General features: G+C 43.7%; 1 protein-coding gene across 2 annotated transcripts in view; it reads left to right on the forward strand.

The window, feature by feature from the left end:
* Positions 1-20,381, forward strand: part of pot1 (protection of telomeres 1 homolog) — a 457,382-nt gene that overhangs the window by 152,186 nt on the left and 284,815 nt on the right. For both annotated transcript variants that reach the window (XM_086008747.1, XM_086008748.1), the window contains one exon: positions 4,916-4,987. In XM_086008747.1, the coding sequence (XP_085864873.1) occupies positions 4,916-4,987 (72 nt within the window). The remainder of the gene's footprint in view (positions 1-4,915; positions 4,988-20,381) is intronic.

Here is a 20,381-nt window from a genome sequence, read left to right on the forward strand (position 1 = left end):
TATACTCCGACCAACAGAGTTGCAACTGTTAGGAGGCCTATAGACTACGCCCACTAGTGACTTTTTCCCCTTATTATTCCTTATCTCCACCCAAACTGTTTCACTATCCTGATCCTTTGACCCAATATCATTTCTGACTATTGCAGTGATTTCATCCTTGATTAACATAGCAACCCCACCTCCCTTTCCTTCCTAATTGTCAAATACCCTTGTATGTTTAGTTCCCAGTCATGATCATCTTGCAGCCATGTTTCCGTAATGGCCACCAGATCATACCCATGTGTAGTTATTTGTACCGTCAACTCGTCTATTTTGTTACGAATGCTGCGTACATTCAGATAAAGAACTTTCAAATATGTTTTCTGACAATTTATTCCTGCTTTTACCCCTTTTACTACTTTACCTTTATCATTATACATTCTGTCCCTTCCTGACACGCTCTGGTTTTTAATTCCCCCACAGCTACCTTGCTCAATTGCCTTCTCCGCTGTCATTTTTATTTTTCGCTCTTAAAACCGCTACTCCTGTGCAGCGTCTTGGGACGTTTTACTATGTTAAAGGTGCTATATAAATACAAGTTGTTGTTGTACAGAGCATTTCCAGTGTGTTTTAATTATTATACACTGCTGTAACTTGCTGGTCACTCTTGCCCCCAGTATGTCTGATGGGCAGTTATTGCCATTAAAGTTACCAGAAGACTGCCTCTATAAATTAGAATTCAAAGCCAAATTTTGACTGAGCTTAATTAATAACTCACTAATTTCCTTTGGAATGGTAAAAGGGTACAAGATCGATAAAGCAACTACAGCTGCCTGGCTTGCAGGTTTAGCTGGGTCATCAAAACCTGAAATAACATGTCTGTGGGCTGCACTACTTTTAGTTGAAGCATCTCTTAATTGATACGTGCCACCCTATTCCAATTGGATGTGCATTATTTATTAATTCTAAACAACTGTCTGCCAATGTTCAGTTCCATCAATGCATTTGACAAACTCTGTGTGCGGATAGTTAATTGCTATCCTTTCAATATCCCCCAAAGTACTTCAATGCCATTCTACATATAGTAGAACACTAGCCTCACTCTCTCTCCGTCAGTTTCCAGAGATGAGAGCAAGGCGGTCTCTAAATATTTTCTGACCCGTTTGGCCGGGAATACTTAAACCAGCACCAAGTCCCTTATTGATCCTCTAGCTTTTTTTAATACTCTCAAATAAGCCATGTTTATTACACAGGGTAAACCTCCAGAATCCTTTCACTTCTATAGAACAGTTTCTAAAATGGAGCAAAATAGAACCACAAACTCATTACACTTCTTTATCATGCCATAACTAGTTTGGAAACAGAAAATGCTAAATTCAGTTTGATGGGTTCAGAAGGAAAGTCTCCAAAGAGCTCAGTTTGGAAATCAGAATGTATTGGCCTGGATTTTGCTCTCACGCGAAGGAATGGCGCTCGCCGTTCACCTCGCTAACAGCTGCCCACAGACTTTTCGCGGGCTTGTCAGCTAATTTCTACTAATCCGCTGTCTTTCCAGTGCGGCGCCCTCTACAGGGGATCTGTGGCGTGTGTAAGCAGGACAAGCAACAGCGAGGCTCTTCAACCAATCAGATTGAAGAATTCTCACTGAGCCACTCAGAGTCCAAACCAAGAAGTATGAAGCAGGAAATATAAATTAGAATTAAGTGATGTTCAGAAAGCAAAATAAAAATTGGGATATACAGATGGGAAATACAGATGGGATTAAGGGAGAGAGATAAGAGATAGACAAAAAGTAAAAAAAAATGTTTTAAATCTCCAACACTAATTTCCTTCTGAGGGAATGAGACTCCATACTCGTAAAATTAATTTTTCAGAGCCAGAGAGGTTGTTTGGCAGTAATTATCACTTACTCCTGAATACCCCAACCCTAACTTTTTAAGCCAGTTTTATTGGGGAACCAGTGGGCAAGTACAGCAAGTTCACGCCATTGCAGCCATTTCATTGCCAAGCCTATCGCAAGGACTGCAAAGCACACCCTATGGAGGGGCAGAGTATCTCTGACAGCAACTTCTGGATTTCCATGTTTAACTGTGTACTCCAGAAGATGCTGTCAGATTTCCTCCATTATAACGGTGAGCGCTGATAGCCTCACTGTTATTCTCATCGCAAATTCCAGGCCAATATTTATCAGCAACAGAATTAAAGGAAGGCAGAATACTTAAGAAGCTGGAAATCTGATATATAAACAGAAGATGCTGGAAATACTCAGCAGGTCAGGCAGCATCCGTGGAGAGAGAAACAGAATTAACATTTCAGGTTGATGTCCTTTCATCAGAACTGGAAAGTGTTAAGAGATGTAACAGGTTTTAAGCAAGTGCAGGGGCAGGGAAAGGGGGGAGGGGAGGAAAAGACAAAAGGGAAGGTCTGTGATAGGCTGGAAGGCAGGAGAGATTAAATGACAAAAGGGATAATGGTGCAAGACAAAAGGGGGTGGCAATGGGACAAGTAAAGAAAGAAAAGATGGGTCTGAAGGAGTTGTAAATGGCAATAGCAGAAACATTGCCAGCACCTGTTATCTGGAAAAAATGGGAGCAGTGGTTATGATCTGAAATTGTTAAACTCTAATTGAGGCTGGAAGGTTGTTGAGTGCCAAATTAGAATTAAAGGAGTCTCGTTATTTGCCTACTTGGCATTTATGTACACGACAGACCAAATTTAATCAGATAGTTCCTGATTACTTTTGATGAACAGGTTGGTTCAGTACTGAAAGTTATTTGGACCTGCCCTCAATCCAGCTTTAGTAAGATATTGGCCCGTATTTTCCGATCGGAGGCTTCCTGCGTGCGGAGGCCCCCGATCTGGAAAAAATCTACGCCCTTACCGGAGGGCTCCAGAGGTCCGGCCATTTCCGCTCCTGGGCCTCTCCACGACGAAATGTGCAGGGCCCACGTGTCCTGGGGCGCAGGCGGTTCACAAGCGTCCCAGGGATCACGTGGGCCATGGGGAACCAATGGGAGAAGGGAATCTCCCTTCATACTTTTGATAGCTTAGACCTGTCAAATATATGAATGGAGATCACTGAAAAAAGGCATCAAAACATTAAATAAATCTTTTTATCACGTTTTTAAAATGAGTTAAAATTACATTAAATTAAATATTTTAAACAAAAATTTAATTTATTGAAAAAAATAATTAAAACTTTTATGGGGCTAAAAATAAACTTACCTTTTTAAAGTATTTTTAAATTATAAATGAGTGGGGAAAAAAATATGTTTTCAACTTTTTTAAACTCATGCTGGCCTTACGCTTGCTTTTACCAGGTGTAAGATTTTTAAGTTATTTCAGCGGGCGGAGGTTCTGCAGAAAGCGTAACTCTCCCCCCGCAGAGGCCCTTCTCCAGGGCAGGCGTCCGATCTGTCAAGAGGATTCTTGACAGATCGGAAATGCTGGTTTTCAACGCATGCACTTCGCATGCCTGAAACTGGCACTTGCGATGTCCCAACAGGTGTGTGCACAGCTCAAACACACCCGTAGGGATTGGAAATTATGGGCCATTATCATTGCACAAATAAATAACTATCCTTGGCCAAGCAGTTCACAGTCTGGGTTTGCCTTGGATGTTTCTATTAGAGAAAGCTATTGGATTTTATTACATGGATCCTCTATTTATACGTTGGAGCAACAAGTCTCAGAGTAATTTTGTTGTTTTTATCTTAAAATGCTTCAATGCTACACCTGAAATACTGTATGCAGTTTTGGTTGCCTTATCTTTCAAAAAGAACTCACAACTAAGTGCTATATTTTAAGTGCCGTATCAGCAATGATCTTAAGGTTAGAATAATTCCTTTTGGCATACTGGCAAACATCTTTGAGATGAATGCTAATACCTGATTGACTAAGTTGATATCAACTTCAGTCTAATGAAATATAGCCAATCAGTGGTCAATAATAATTCCATGGACACTCCATGATTAACAAGGCCATAAAAATGCAAACAAAGCACTGGGATTCATTTTAAGAGGTATAGAATTGAAAAGCATAGAAGTTGTGTTAAACTTGTATAGAACCTTGGTTATACCACACTTGGAGTAATGTGCAGAGTTCTGGTCTGCACTGGAGAGGGTGCAAATTTTTTTTTTACAAGGATGATACCAGAACTGAGAGGTTATGCCTATCAAGAAAGGCTGAACAAGCTGGGGCTCTTTTCTCTAGAAAAGAGAAGGCTGAGGGGTGAACTAATAGTGGAATTTAAAATTATGAATGGGTTTGATAGGGTAGATGTAGAAAATGTTTCCGCTTGTAGAGGAGCCCAGAACTAGGGGTCATAAATATGGTCACCAATGAATCCAGTAGTGAATTCAGGAGAAACTTCTTTACCCAGAGAGTGATTAGAATGTGGAACTCACTACCACATGGAATAGTTGAGGCAAATAGCATAGATGCATTTAAGAAGAAGCTAAATAACTACATGAGGGAGATAGGAATAGAAGGTTATACTGATAGGGTGGGAAGAGGCTCGTGTGGAGCATAAAAACACTGGCATAGATTAGTTGGGCCAAATGGCCTGTTTCTGTGCTGTATATTCTATGGAATTATTAAGTACATGTTTCATATTTCCTGTTCTAATGTGAATAGTCTCGCCTCCATCTACATTAAAATCCATCTGTTGTTCCTAAGCTCATCTGCTTATTTGGTCCAGATCCCTTTGAAATGCTTCTCGTCTGTCTTGTACTCATCACCTTACCCACATATCTTGCTATCATTGGCAATATTATAATTGCCCTCTGTATACAATCAGGCCTCAAGTATCTGAATTGATAGTGTGAATAATACAGGACAAGTCCATTTAGAATCAGTAACTCCAGCCTCACTCTGCTTCGACTGTGTGATTAGAGGTGAAGAGAAACCAAAACTTTTATTTTTTATTCTATTTTAGGTACGTGGCAAATCGGTGAAAGAACCAGCAGCAGCTTGTAGTATTAATGCACCGATCATCGAAAACCCGAAGGTAATTCCTGTTGTATGTTTGTCCTCTCGATGTATCAGATGTATTGATTACTCAAAAAAAAGTGAACAGCCGGCTTAAAAATGCAATTCGGGTCTAATACAAGAAAGAATGAAAGAACTTGCATTTACAGGAAACTTTGTGATATCCGGCACCGACGGGACCGAGCTGTTGCCGTTAGATCAAAACTGCCGGACATGTTGAAACATACGGAGATTTTCAGCTCCGTGTGAATCAACAAACCCTGTTGCTTAGCAACAGCTTCAATACAGTCAGCTGCAGCTTAAAAGCGTCTCTAGCTGAAGCTGTTGCTTAGCTACAGACCTTGCAGAGCCTGACTGGGGAAAAAAAAGCAACGAGAAGTAAAAATACTTACAGGAAACGGCTCCTGAATTTTGCCGGTAGATAGAGCTTTCCGGACTTTTAACTTCCGGATAAACCAAAGTTTCCTGTATATACATTAACTCCTTTCATGACCTCAGGACGTTCCAAAGCACTTTACAGCTAATGAAGTACTTTTGAAGTGCAGTCACTGTTGTAATCTAGGAGGAAACCATAACTGTATAAAACGGTTTTAAAAGCACACACTTCTTGTTTTTGTTTCCACGGAAACTGGTTCGATGAAATGAACAGGATCAAAGTATGCACCGTAAAACAACTGGAATGCGTCTAAAGGGGAAACTTTAGTGGTGAAATAATCACATTGTTCTGAATGTTTTAAATACATTTTCAGTTCAATTTCAGCATAATTTGTGGCATTCTAGCCATTTCAAAAACATTTCACAAAGTGCATTTAGGGCACATTAACTTGTCTGAGACACTGAGCTGATAAATACCTCAAAGATCTCTTTACGGGCACTGAGAAACCTGGGTGAGGGTCTAGAGCCAATGACTCTTACTGCTATTACTTAAAAAAAAAACATAGAATTACATAGAAATTACAGCACAGACACAGGCCATTCGGCCCAACTGGTCTATGATGGTGTTTATGCTCCATATGAGCCTAAACAGTATCAAATATTAGGTAAATAAAAATACAGGAAGCAAATAATTTCAGTCATAACACTAAAATCAAAGTGTAATAAAATATCATATACTGTAATTAGTAATAAGAAATGAAAAGCAGAGTGACGTATCAAAGTGGCAGAATGTAAAAGAAACACCATTTGTGCATGAGCAGTTTGCCATTTTTTACAAACACTGATTTTCGGGTTTTATGTAAACACCAATTATTCCTTGGAAGGCGCCGGGAATGTCTCCAACAAACCCCAAACTCTTACTTCTGTATTATCGGTGCTCCAGTGGACCACCGAGATAAATGAAGAAGTCGTGATTAAGTGACACCAAGCTTGTGTTTTTCTCAAAACATGTAGATTTTGGGGGGAAAGTGGAGTCAGTTTGGGACGAATGAGTTTGAGGAGGACGAAATAGTGTCATAAGCTTCGATTTTCAACAAAGTGTGGATGCCGGGGAGAGACCGAACATGTAGGGCACTGGATTTGGAACTAAAGGGAAGCCAATAGAGACAGTTCAGAGGGGCAATCACCATAGTAATTTTGCTAAAATAGAAACCAGGAAAATTGACAGTGGAGAGACAGAGGTTGGGAGCCAGAGGTAAGAGGAAGACTGTCCATCAGACAGCAAGTTTTTTCTTGTATCTTATCCAGAAGTGCGAGAGAGGTGTTCGAAGAGCAAACCCATACATGGAAAAGGTATTCACATCTTGGACAGAGAATTAGGAATGGTTGAGGGGATTAGATGTATTGACACAAAGTGGGAAGTTGAACCTTTTTGTGATGTAGGAATTCTATTTGAGATTTTTTATGGCCTTGCTAACCTGTGTCGCAACTTTTAGTGATTTGTGTATTTGTACACCTAGATCCCTTTGTTCCTCCACCCCACCTAGACTTGCACCCTCCGAGTGATAAGTGACCTCCCTATTCTTCCTACCAAAATGTAATACCTCACATTTATCTGTGTTGAACTTCATTTGCCAATTATATGCCCATTCTGCAAGTTTATTAATGTCCTCCTGTAACTTGTTGCAAGTACCCCTCAGTATTGACAATCCTGCTCAATTTGGTGTCATCTGCAAATTTAGAAATTGTGCTTTTGATTCCAAAGTCTAAATCATTAATATAAATTGTGAACAACAGTGGTCCCAGCACTGATCCTTGTGGAACACCACTACCCACCTTCTGCCACGGTGAATAGCTACCCTTTACTCCTACTCTCTGCTTTCTGTCCTGAAGCCAGCCAGGAATCCATTCTGCTACTTCTCCCCTGACTCTGCATTCTCTGACCTTGTTAATCAGTCTATCATGGGGTACCTTATCAAAGGTCTTTTTAAAAATCCAGATAAATTACATCTACTGCATTACTATTGTCTACTCTCTCTGTTACCTCTTCAAAATATTCAATGAGGTTGGTTAAGCAAGACTTTCCCTTTTGAAACCCATGTTAACTATTCATCATTATTATATTTTTGGCTTTTAGATGTTCTTCTATTTTCTCCTTTAGTAGGGATTCCATTATTTTTCCTACCACCGATGTTAAGCTGACTGGTCTATAATTCCGTGGACTTGTTCTATCCCCCTTCTTAAATATCAGTATTACGTCAGCTATCCGCCAGTCCTCTGGCACTACACCTTTTTCTAACGAATTATTAAATATGTGTAGTAATGCCTCTGCTATTTCTTCCCGAGATTCATTAAAAATGTGTGGATGCAATCCATCTGGACCAGGGGTTTTATCCTCTTTGAGTTTGATTAATTTAATTTATTTAATATATCCCCTTTTTAAATTTTAAACGCACTTATTTCATTACTAATCTCATCATCCAATGTCATGTCCACCTGTTCTATTTCCCTGTAAATACTGAAGCAAAATAATTATTTAATATGTCTGCCATCTCTCAATTGTTACGTGTGGTATTATCCTGACTATCCCTTAATGGCTCTATTCCCATCCCAACCTTCCTTTTTTATTGATGTGCCTATAAAATATTTTACTATTTTGTTTTATGTTCCTTGCTAATTTAATTTCATAGTTCCTCTTTGCCTCCCTAATTGTTTTTTTGACTTCTCTCCTAATCTTTTCGTATTCTCCCTTATCATGCACTCCCCTGCTGTCTGTCTACTTAATTTATGCCTCTTTCCTTACCTTCAATTGTTCCCTTATGGCTTTATTCATCCATGGAGTCTCTTGTTGTTTAGTTTGTTCTTTCCTTTTAGCGGAATATATTTTTCCTGCACTCTGTTGAACACTGTTTTAAATGTTTCCCATTGCTGTTCTACATCGTTGTTTGCCAATATTGTTGCCCATTTTTTTTCCCAAGTTCTATTCTCAGCCCCTCAAAATCAGCTTTTCTCCAATCTATTAACATGGATCTGCTTTGGCTCATCATAGGGCATGGGGAGATCAAGATGTAATAATTTACCCATTGCAATGCCAGGAGATTGGTCATTAAAAGGTTATAATCTGAAGAAAGCTGCTGCACGTTGCGTGGAATCATCAGCAGTAGAGTGGACTGTGATAGACAATGAGTAGAGGAGATCATTAATAATAAACAGGAATATGCTTGGCGAGAGAATGGAGCCCTGAAGAACCCATTAGTTGATGGAAGTAATGTTGGATGGTCAGCTATCAACTAGTGCACAGATAGAGCACCTTGAGAGGAATACTGGATAGCCATGACCCTAGCTTTGGTGGAAAGCCATATAGTAGTAACTTGTTCGTAAGTACATGGTATCACAACCTGTGGAAAAACTTTGGAGATGTCCAGGCGATGACAAAGGAATCATGAAAGAAAGTGTACTGGTTATCATGAGTGCCTCTCTTGGCATCCTACGAAGGGCCCATCGAGGCACTCGTCACTGCCTTCTTACGAGCAGCAACCCCAACTGTCCCATCCTACTCTCTCACCGACCTTCCCGCCCAGCGTGCCCACTGGAGGAAAATCATGCCAATCTCCTCCCCATCCAACTCATCCCACCGCCCCCCCAGCACTGACCCTGTGGACGCTAGCAGTGGGGCAGCCTTCACCGACCTTCTCCGCATCTCCTTGCGAACAAGGCCCTTGCCATCCATGAGCTTATCGTGGATGATTGCATCGTCATCATGGCCCTGACAGAAACTTGGTTGAGGGGTGATGATTCCTTACCCTTAAATGAAGCCCCCTGCCCCCTGCCTGGCTATACCTTCCACCACTTGCCCCGCTCAGACCGCCGTGGTGGTGTGGCTCTCATCACCAAATCTCTGTCCCCCTACTCCTCCGGCCCTTTCTCCTCCTTTGAGCATCTCTCCTTATTCCACCCCTCTCTCCTCTCATTTAAAATTCTTGTTCTCTACCGCCCACCCAAGTACCATAAAAATGTTATTACTGAGATATCTTCACTGTTCTCCTCCCTCAGCCTCTGCACCGAGCGACTTCTCATCCTCGGTGATTTCAACCTCCATCTGAATTCATTATGCTCTCTCTCCTCTGAGTTCACCAGCCTCCTATCCTCCCTTAACCTCTCCCTCCATGTAAACTCCCCAACCCATATTCACGGTCACCACCTCTACCTTGCCATCTCTTGTGGTCTCGCTACTCCCATCATGTTCAATCGAGGATAAGGCCATCTCTGACCTCGTGTCACTCTCCACCCACATCCCCCTTCCACCGCCCCCCGCCCCCCCCCCCCCCAAACCTACTTCCTTCTGTGTCCGCCCCTGGAAAAAACTCTTTCCCATCTCTCTTACAACAGCACTTATGAAATCCCAACTGTCCAGCCTTTGGCCCTCCATTACCATGCCATTTCTGCAGCTACCGATCTGCTCAACCACACCCTCACCACCACCTTTGATGCCCTAGTCCCTATTGAAACAATTACACTCTCACCCTGGCCGTTCCCCCTGGTATGACCCTCATCTTTGCTCCCTTAAGTCCAAGGGATGCAGACTTGAACGGATATGGCAGCCAACTGGTTTAGCCATTCACCGCCAGATCTGGCTGGACCACATAAAGCATTATCGGGTCCCGTTCTCGTCTGTGAAAATTGCTCACTATTCCAGAATCATACTGGAATGCAAATATAAACCCCGGCTTCTATTCTCCACTGCTAACCGTCTTCTTAAACCCCTCTCCCCTGTCTCCTCCGCCCTCACCTCCAACAACAAGTGTGAGGAACTCATGGATTTCTTCGTCTCTAAGATTGAGACCATCCGTTCAGCTGCCTCTGCCACTTCCCTTCCTTCCCCGAGCCCTTCCTTCCTTTAAGGTTCCCCCCTGCCCTGAACTCACATCTTTCTCCAGTTTCTCTCCAACCTCCCCTCATGACCTCTCCGCACTCATCTTGTTCATGAGATCCACTTCCTGCTCCCTCGACCCTATTCCCACCAAACTGTTGACTACACAACTTCCTTTTCTGGCTCCCATGTTAGTTGATATTGTTAACGGTTCTCTCTCCTCAGGTACTGTCCCCCTCTCCCTCAAATCTGCCATCATCACCCCTCTCTTCAAAAAACCAAGCCTTGACCCCTCCGTCCTCGCAAACTACTGTCCCATCTCCAACCTCCCTTTTCTCTCAAGTCTGTGAACGTGTTGTCGCCTCCCAAATCTGTGCCCATCTTTCCCGCAACTCCATGTTTGAATCCCTCCAATCAGATTTCCGTCCTTGCCACAGTACCGAAACGGCTCTCATCAAAGTCACAAATGACATCCATTGTGACTGTGACAAAGGTAAACTATCCTTCCTCGTCCTTCTTGACTTGTCTGCAGCCTCTGACACGGTTGACCACTCCATCCTTCTCCACTGTCGTCCATCTGGGTGGGACTGCCCTCGCCTGTTTCCATTCTTATCTATCTAATCGTAGCCAGAGAATCACCTGCAATGGCTTCTCTTCCCGCTCCCACAACGTTACCTCTGGTGTCCCCCAAGGATCTATCCTTGGCCCCTCCTATTTCTCATCTACATGTTGCCCCTTGGCGACATCATCCGAAAACACAGCGTCAGTTTCCACATGTATGCTGATGACACTCAGCTCTACCTCACCACCACTTCTCTCGACCCCTCCACGGTCTCTAAATTGTCAGACTGCTTGTCCGACATCTGGATGAACAGAAATTTTCTCCAGTTAAATATTGGGAAGACCGAAGCCATTGTTTTTGGTCCCTGCCACAAACTCCTTTCCGTAGCCATTGACTCCATCCCTCTCCCTAACAGCTGTCTGAGGCTGCACCACACTGTTCACAACCTTGGTGTCATATTTGACCCCGAAATGAACTTCCGACCAACTTTCCACAGCATAACTAAGACCGCCTATTTCCACCTCCGTAACATCGCCTGTCTCCGCCCTTGCCTCGGCCCATCCGCTGCTGAAACCCTCATCTATGCCTTTGTTACCTCTAGGCTTGAGTATTCCAACGCATTCCTGGCTGGCCTCCCACATTCTACCCTACATAAACTTGAGGTCATCCAAAACTTGGCTGTCTGTATCCTAACTCGCACCAAGTCCTGTTTACCCATCACCCCTGTGCTCGCTGATCTACATTAGCTCCTGGTTAAGCAATGCCTCGATTTCAAAATTCTCATCCTTGTTTTCAAATTACTCCATGGCCTCGCCCCTCCCTATCTCTGTAATCTCCTCTAGCCCCACAACACCCCCGAGATATCTGCGCTCCTCTAATTCTGCCCTCTTGAGCATCCCTGATTATTATCACTCAACCTTTGGTGGCCGTGCCTTGTGTTGCCTAGGCCCTAAGCTCTGGAATTCCCTCCCTAAACTTCTCCTTCTCGCTACCTCTCTTTCCTCCTTTAAGACTCTCCTTAAACCCTACCTCTTTGACCAAGCTTTTGGTCATCTGCCCTAATTTCTCCTTATGTGGCTCGGTGTCATATTTCTGTCTTATAATACTCCTGTGAAGCGCCTTGGGACGTTTTACTATGTTAAAGGCGCTTTATAATTACAAGTTGTAGTTGTTGTTGTTGTTAGGCCAGACCATTAAAGTGCTGAATAATCTAGACGGACCCACCACAGATGGGATGCCACTAACATCAACAGTCATGTTGAAATCCAGAAAAAAGGCCCCACAAAGCACTATCTGCTTCGCTGGCCCTCCAATCAGTTAACTCGCTCCCTGTCATTAGTGTATCTGTTAATTGTCTCTCTTCGCCCTTCTCTTTTTCTTTCATCCTTAGTATCTTCAGTTTTGATGAAGGGTCTACACTTGAAACATCAAAATGTCTTTACATTTTGCAAATGCTGACTCACTCGCTACGCAATTCCAGCATTTTCGGTCTTTCCTATATTTGCACATAGAATCATAGAAATTTACGGCACAGAAGGAGGCCATTCGGCCCATCTTGTCCATGCTGGCCGACAAAGAGTTATCCACCCTAATCCCACTTTCCAGCACTTGGTCCGTAGCCTTGTAGGTTACGGCACTTCAAGTGCATATCCAAGTACTTTTTAAATGTGATGAGGGTCTCTGCCCCTACCACCCTTACAGGCAGTGAATTCCAGACCCCCACTATCCTCTGGGTGAAATAAATTCTCCTCAAATCCACTCTATCTAGGTCCCTCATAATTTTATACACCTCAATTAGGTCTCCCCTCAGCCTCCTCTGTTCAAAAGAAAACAACCCCAGCCTATCCGATCTTTCCTCATAGCTAAAATTCGCCAGCCCAGGGAACATCCTCGTAAATCTCCTCTGCACCCCCTCTAGTGCAATCATATCCTTCCTGTAATGTGGTGACCAGAACTGCACGCAGTACTCTAGCTGCGGCCTAACTAGTGTTTTATACAGTTCAAGCATAACCTTCCTTCTCTTATATTCTGTGCCTTGGCAAATATCCCGTATGCCTTCTTAACCACCTTATCTACCTGTTCTGCTACCTTCAGGGATCTGTGTACATGCACTCCAAGGTCCCTCTGATCTTCTGCACTTCTTGGTGTCCTAACATTTATAGTGTATTCCCTTGCCTTGTTAGCCCTCTCCAAATGCATGACCTCACACTTCTCCAGATTGAATTCCATTTGCCACTGTTCTGCCCACCTGACCAGTCCACTGATATCCTTAATACTTCCTCTTTCACTATGTTTATTTCATCTAATATTTCACACTCCTCCTCCCTGATTGCATTGTCTGCATCGCCCCTCTCTTTTGTGAAAACAGATGCAGTGTATTCATTAAGAACCATACCCATGTCTTCCGCTTTCACACAGGTTTTTATGGTCCCTAATAGGCCCTACTCTTACTTTAGTTATCCTCTTGCTCTTAATGTATTTATAAAACATCTTTGGGTTTTCCTTGATTTTACTTGCCAATATTTTTTCATGCTCTTTCTTTGCTTTCCTAATTTCCTTTTTAATTTCACCCCTGCACTTTCTATATTCCTCTCGGCTTTCTGCAGTATTGAGTCCTCGGTATCTGTCATAAGCTTCCCTTTTTTTCTTTATCCTACCCTTTATGCCCCATGACATCCAGGGGGCTCTAGATGTGTTAGTCCCACCCTTTTTCTTTAAGGGAACATACTTGCTCTGAACCCTCACTATCTCCTCCTTGAATGCCTCCCACTGCTCTTCACTGATTTAACTTCAAGTTTCTGTCTCCAGTCCACTTTGGGTAAATCACCTCCCAGCTTAGTAAAATTAGCTTTTCCTCAATTGAGAACTTTTATTCCTGGTCTATCCTTGTCCTTTTCCATAACTATGCTAAATCTAACTGAATTATGATCACTACCACCAATATGCTATCCCACTGATACCCTTTCCACCTGCCCAGCTTCATTCCCTAAAACTAGGTCCAGAACCGCCCCCTCTCTTGTTGGGCTTGCTACGTACTGGCTAAAAAAAAAGTTCTCCTGAATGCGTTTTTAGAATTCTGCTCCCTTTATACCTTTCACACTAATTTTATCCGTTAATATTAGGGAAGCTGAAATCCCCTACTATTACTGCCCTATTTTTGCACGTCTCAGAAATGTGCCTACATATTTGCTCTTCTACCCCCCTCTGACTGTTTGGGGGTCTATAGTACACTCCCAGCAGTGTGATTGCTCCTTTTTTGCTTTTCAGTTCAACCATATGGCCTCATTTGATGATCCTTCTAAGATATCATCCCTCCTCACAGCTGTAATTGATTCTTTATTCAATATTGCGACGCCCCCTCCTTTTTTAACCCCCTTTCTATCTCGTTTGAAAACCCTGTAACCAGGCATGTTTGAGCTGCCATTCCTGCTCTTCTTTCAGCCATGTCTCAGTAATAGCTATAATATTATACTCCCACGTGTCTATCTGTGCTCTCAGCTCATCTGCTTTATTCCCTAGACTCCTTGCATTGAAGGTATATACCATTTAGCACTGCCAAACTCCCTTGTAGTCTATTTTCTAGCCTTTGTTTCCTCTGCCTTCCAAACTCGCTTACTAATTTTCTGCCTTCCATTTCCAGCTTTGCTTCTCTCCCTTCTGAATCCACTCTCCGGTTCCCATCCCCCTGCCAAGCTAGTTTAAACCCTCCCGAACAGCACTAGCAAACTCTGCCACGATGATATTGGTTGAGGTGCAACCCGTCCGGCTTGTACAGGTCCCACCTCCCCTAGAAACGGTCCCAATGCCTCAGAAATGCCTGTCTATTTCCCTAACTATCGCATCCCCTACCACTATTGCTCTTCCACTCTTCTTCCTCCCCATCTGTGCAGCTGAGCCACCCATGGTGCTGTGGTCTTGACTCTGGCTGTAGTCCCCAGAGGAAGCATCGCCCTCACCAGTATCCAGAACTGAAAACCAGTTAGCGAGCGAGATGCACTCAGGGGATTCCTGCCCTACCTGCTTGGTCCTCCTCTTCTGTCTGGCGGTCACCCATTCCCTCTCTGCCTGCATACTCTTAAACTGTGGGGTGACCACCTCCAGAAACGTGCTATCCACGTAACTCAGCCTCTCGGATGCACTGCAGTCACTCCAGCCGCCACTCAAGCTCGGAAACCCGGAGCTCAAGCTGCTGTAGCTGGTGACACTTCCCGCACACGTGTCCGTCCAGGCCACGAGAAGCGTCCAGGACTTCCCACATGGCACAGGATGTGCATTTCACGGGATTGAGGTGCCCTGCCATGCCTTTATTTTATAGACTATTAACTAGAAACACTTACCAGCTACTCACCAATCAGCTCCTTACCTTCTGCCGACGTCAATTTTTAATTCTGACGTCACTCTTTCAAATTCTGCCTTTGTTGAGTTGCTCCCGCTCGGGTCCGCTTCCTCCGCTCTCAGGCCTTCCTCTGCCGCGCTCTTTATTTGCTCCACCTCCGCTCTTGCTCCCGCTCAGGTCCGCTGCCTCCGCTCTCGGGCCTTCCTCTGCCGCGCTCTTTATTTGCTCCACCTCCGCTCTTGCTCCCGCTCAGGTCCGCTGCCTCCGATCCCATATGTCTATAGATCCCATATAAATGTTCCAGTTTAGAAAATCCTATTTTTGGATAACTGGGCAGATATTTAGTTTATTGCTGCTATCCATAACAAATGCACATTCAGGTGTACAGGAGTTGGCACATTCCAGACTAGGGCTGAGTATGTTGCCAGCTTTTACTTGACGTGCTCCTCATTAACCTCATACAGCGAACATATATTTGCTTTTGTTGGGAAATTGATAAACTGATGTAAATTATTGTAGGCTTCTCAATACGACTGCCAAACCTTTCTTAAACGGGTAAAATATGAAATTTAACCACGGGGGGGCAATATTAATGGAAGTGCTCATGAATTGATTTATCCTTCTGCTAATGAATGCACTGTTGTCTGCAGTGAGAGATTGCAGTTTGTTTTACTGTACTAAAAACCGAAAATGCTGGGAATACTCAGCAGGTCTGGCAGCATCTGTGGAGAGAGAAACAGAGTTAACGTTTCAGGTCGATGACCTTTCATCAGAGCTGGAAGATGTTCGAGATTAACAGTTTTTAAACAAGTAAATAAACAGAAGATGGGCCCAGAGGAGGTGTAAATGGTTTGTTTCTTTACTTTCCCTATTGTCCCTTTTGCCTTGCACCATCATCCCTTTTGTCATTTAATCTCTCCTGCCCTCCACCCTATCATAGAGCTTCCCTTGTGTTCTTTCTTGACTCAACATTTCCACCCCCCCCCCCCCCCCCCCAATCTCCCTCCCTCCCCTTTCCCTGGCTCTGTACTTGCTTAAAATCTTTTGATCTGTTTCCACTGGCAGGCGGTTAGGTAACCAGAGGACACAGATGTAAACTAGACGATTTACAATAATTGGCAAAAGAACCAAGGGGGAGACGAGGAGCCATTTTTTATGCAGTGAGTTGTTACGACCTGGAATGCACTGTCTGAAAAGGTGGCGAAAGCAGATTCAGTAATAACTTTCTAAAGGAAATTGGATATATATTTGGAATGGAAAAAAAATTGCGGGGCTATGGGGAAGGAGCAGGGGAGTGGGACTATTTGGACAGCTCGTCCAAAGAGCCGGCACAGGCATGATGGGTCAAATGGCCTCCTTCTGTGCTGTATCATTCTATGATTCCATGAACCACAAAAGCTAAATGCAGTTACTATGATCCTGATGAAAGGTCATCGACCTGAAACTCCAGGTGGATTCCCTGCTCAGGCCTGAGTTAAAATTACAGTCGGGTCTCAATGATGTCATCGGACTGCAATGTGCATACGTAAAGAAGGACCTTGTTGGCTCCGGGTGTGTATCCCTGCCAATATTAATGGAAGTGCACAGCTTGCCAAGCAGTCATAGCTTAACAGGCCACTCGCCAGGTTTCTGCTGAGTGAGTAGGGTTAAAATCACCTCCATTATCCCTGTTTCTCTCTCCACAAATGCAGCCTGACCTGGTGAGTGTTTCCAGCATTTCCTGTTTATATTTCAGAATTCAAGCATCCGCAATATTTTACTTTAGGTTTTTTTGTTTTTACTGTATGTTTTAATGAATGAAATGTTGTCTGCAGTGAGAGATTGCAGGTTGTTTTACTGTATGTTTAATGAATGCACTGGATCTAGTTGATAACATATCAGTTGCTGCAACAAATCTCTTTCCCAAACCACCCAGCACCTGCAGCGTTGCATGCGATGAAGTAGATGCACGCAGACACTGCGTTCTTAAGCAGGGGTTTACTGTTCACTGCAACAGTTGTTCGCAAGCGTCATTTCTCAGACTGAATAAGGCAAACTGAAATACTGAGTTCAAGGACAGCCAGAAACAACAGTGACTTACTGGCTGAGCAAAGCAAACTAAACGAGCAAAAGATGAACCATGTGGCACACGGATCGAACTGAGCTCCTTGCAGAAAAACAGATGGATAACTCAAGTAATCCATCCTTTGCTGTCGAATCAATAAAGTAAATCCGTAACAAATACAGGACATGATAAACAGATAAATAACTTTCTAGTGCACCGCACTGGGGCTCAAGAATGGATAGATCAGAGCCGTCAATAAGTGGACAAATCCTAGCGCTGAGATTTTCAGTCGTGAGGCACCTACCTCTCTGTTTCTGTATCCCTTTATCTGTATTTCTTGTTCTGCCTTCGCAACCCATCTGGCTGTGGATTTGCAAGTGAAAGAGGAGAGGAAGCAGGGGGCGGCAAAGCTAATCCGCCATTCAAAGTGCTAAAGAAAGATTTCTATTATCACTGTAGAGTTTATCATTTTCAAAGATGATTTTCTCTATTGCTATGAATGCTCGGCGAGCTGTGGCTCCATAGTCTCGCATTGCCTCACTCTCCTGTGATATACAACAAGAGAAATGGTAGGGATTAGAGACACAGTGCGATCTCCTGTGTGAGAATTCGCCATGAATGCAGGAAAATTGGCGGCACTTGCTGAAAAAGATTGCAAAAAGGCGACAATCTAGAAAGGTGCAACGTGCAGTTAGTGTGTTGAATATTGAGTAGTTATGAGTGCACTGTGCTTGTAGATAATGGCACCATGTTCTAAACAGACACTGGGATTGCAAGCATTGATTCAACTGTTAAACTACCTGAAAATTCCACAGCAGTGAAACTTGAATATTCCCTGACTTGGTCTAATTGATTTGGCTGAAAAATATTGGAGATTGGATTCAAGTCCAATCCCATATCCTGAAGCAGTACCAGCACGATCAAAGCTAAAGTCATCACAATAAGTTTGAATGAAACACTGCAGTTGATTCAAATTGATCTGACAGATGTGTGGCTGCTGTTACACGACCAGACCTCCACGAATGACAAGTGATTTTGAGTATGCATCAGTGCAAAAATGGTAGGAATACCTGTGTTGTATCCAAGTCTAGCGCCCGAGCGCACCACAACTGGGAGGTGTTGTCAAGTCAGTAGACTCGTGTCATTTGGTTTGTGCCCTGCTGTGGAATAATTCTAGTCTGTTGTGAAGCTGCATTTTAAAACTGTCCAAGTGTTCTTTAAACTTCAGTGTGGAATGTTTTGAATAGTTCTTTATTGCAATGTGCTTAATTTCCCATTCAGTCAGATATGCAGATAGGATATGCTTATTTAGCTTCAAGCAATTGCTATTAAAAAGGTAGATTGAATAACTTTACTGGTTTAAATCTTGATGCCCACTCCGAGCTTTATCTGGTATTAGTGTGGCTGAGGATGGGTGCTATGAATTCAGAAACCCTAAGAGTTTTCTGTATCGTCATTAGCATAGGCACCTCGCCTGCACCCAGAGCCTTCCCAGTGGTTCCAAGGGTGGTTGGGAACTTTGCAGAGAAACTCCAAAAACACCAGCAAATTGTAACTGATCTTTGAAGTACCTGTCATCTTGTAATCCATATGGTGTATTTTGCTTGTGGCATTGGTCGGCAGTTAATGCTTTCATTGCATGACATTATAACAGTTGGTGGATGGGCAATGTGCCGAGCTATTAAAAGCACTGCGTTTTTCCAGGTTTAATGAGTACAAATGATGATGCACCTCGGGCGCAAATGTGTCATGAAAGCATTCATTAAAAAATCCGTCTCGTCATATCATGCATTGTTCGTGTCAGTATAAGACGGATCAAGGTCACCCATGTTTACATACTGAAAGCAATGAGATTTGATTTTAACAGAAGTCAAGAGGCTTTTGCTGTTACGATATGGGTGGACGAAAAATAGCATATTGCTGCAGTAGTGTCCACAGTTCAGGATCACAGTGTTTGGGTGGTGATCATGGGTTGGGTGGGCAAAATTGATTATGGGCTACTCTGCCTTGTCTGGGGTCTCATTTAAAAAAAAAAAAAAATCATTCATGGGATGTGGGCGTCGCTGGCAAGGCCAGCATTTATTGCCCATCCCTAGTTGCCCTTGAGAAGGTGGTGGTGAGCCGCCTTCTTGAACCGCTGCAGTCCGTGTGGTGAAGGTACTCCCACAGTGTTGTTAGGGAGGGAGTTCCAGGATTTTGACCCAGCGACGATGAAGGATCGGTGATATACTTCTAAGTCAGGATGGTGTGTGACTTGGAAGGGAACTTGGAGGTGGTGGTGTTTCCATGCGCCTGCTGCCCTTGTCCTTCTAGGTGGAAGAAGTCGAGCGTTTGGCGAGTTTCTGCAGTGCATCTTGTAGATGGTACACACTGCAGCCATGGTACACCGGTGGTGGAGGGAGTGAATGTGTAAGGTGGTGGACGGGGTGCCAATCAAGCGGGCTGCTTTGTCCTGGATGGCGTTGAGCTTCTTGAGTGTTGTTTGAGCTGCACTCATCCAGGCAAGTGGAGGGTATTCCATCACACTCCTTACTTGTGCCTTGTAGATGGTAGAAAGGCTTTGGGGAGTCAGGAGGTGAGACATTCACTGCAGAATACCTAGCCTCTGACCTGCTCTTGTTGCCACAGTATTTATGTGGATGGTCCAGTTAAGTTTCTGGTCAATGGTGACCCCCAGGATATTGATGGTGGGGGATTCAGGGAGGTGGTTAGACTCTCGCTTGTTGGAGATAGTCATTGCCTGGCACTTCTGTGGTGCGAATGTTACATGCAACATTTCAGCCCAAGCCTGAACGTCGTCCAGGTCTTGTTGCATGCTGGCATGGACTGCTTCATTATCTGAGGAGTTGTGAATGGCACTGAACACTGTGCAGTCATCAGCAAACAGCTCCAATTCTGACCTTATGTTGGCGGGAAGGTCATTGATGAAGCAGCTGAAGATAGTTGGGCCGAGGACACTGCCCTGAGGAACACCTGCAGCGATGTCCTGGTGCTGTGATGATTGACCTTCAACCACCACCATCACCATTGGGTTAGACCACTGTTCTTGTGGTGCCTGGAGCAAAAGGTGCTGTATTCTCATCTTCCCTTTTGTATCTGCTTGTCCCTCTGTGAGGGCAGTTGTGGTGGAGTTGGCAGTAAGGGTCTTGTTGTATAGATCTTCTAGAAGTGCAGAGCTCAGGCCAGGTAAGGTTATTTGTCATACTATGGGGAAGGTCCACCATGG

The sequence above is a fragment of the Somniosus microcephalus genome, chromosome 16 (assembly GCF_052327205.1).
Source record: "Somniosus microcephalus isolate GS21.2 chromosome 16, FLI_Smic_1.0, whole genome shotgun sequence".
Taxonomy (NCBI): Eukaryota; Metazoa; Chordata; class Chondrichthyes; order Squaliformes; family Somniosidae; genus Somniosus; species Somniosus microcephalus.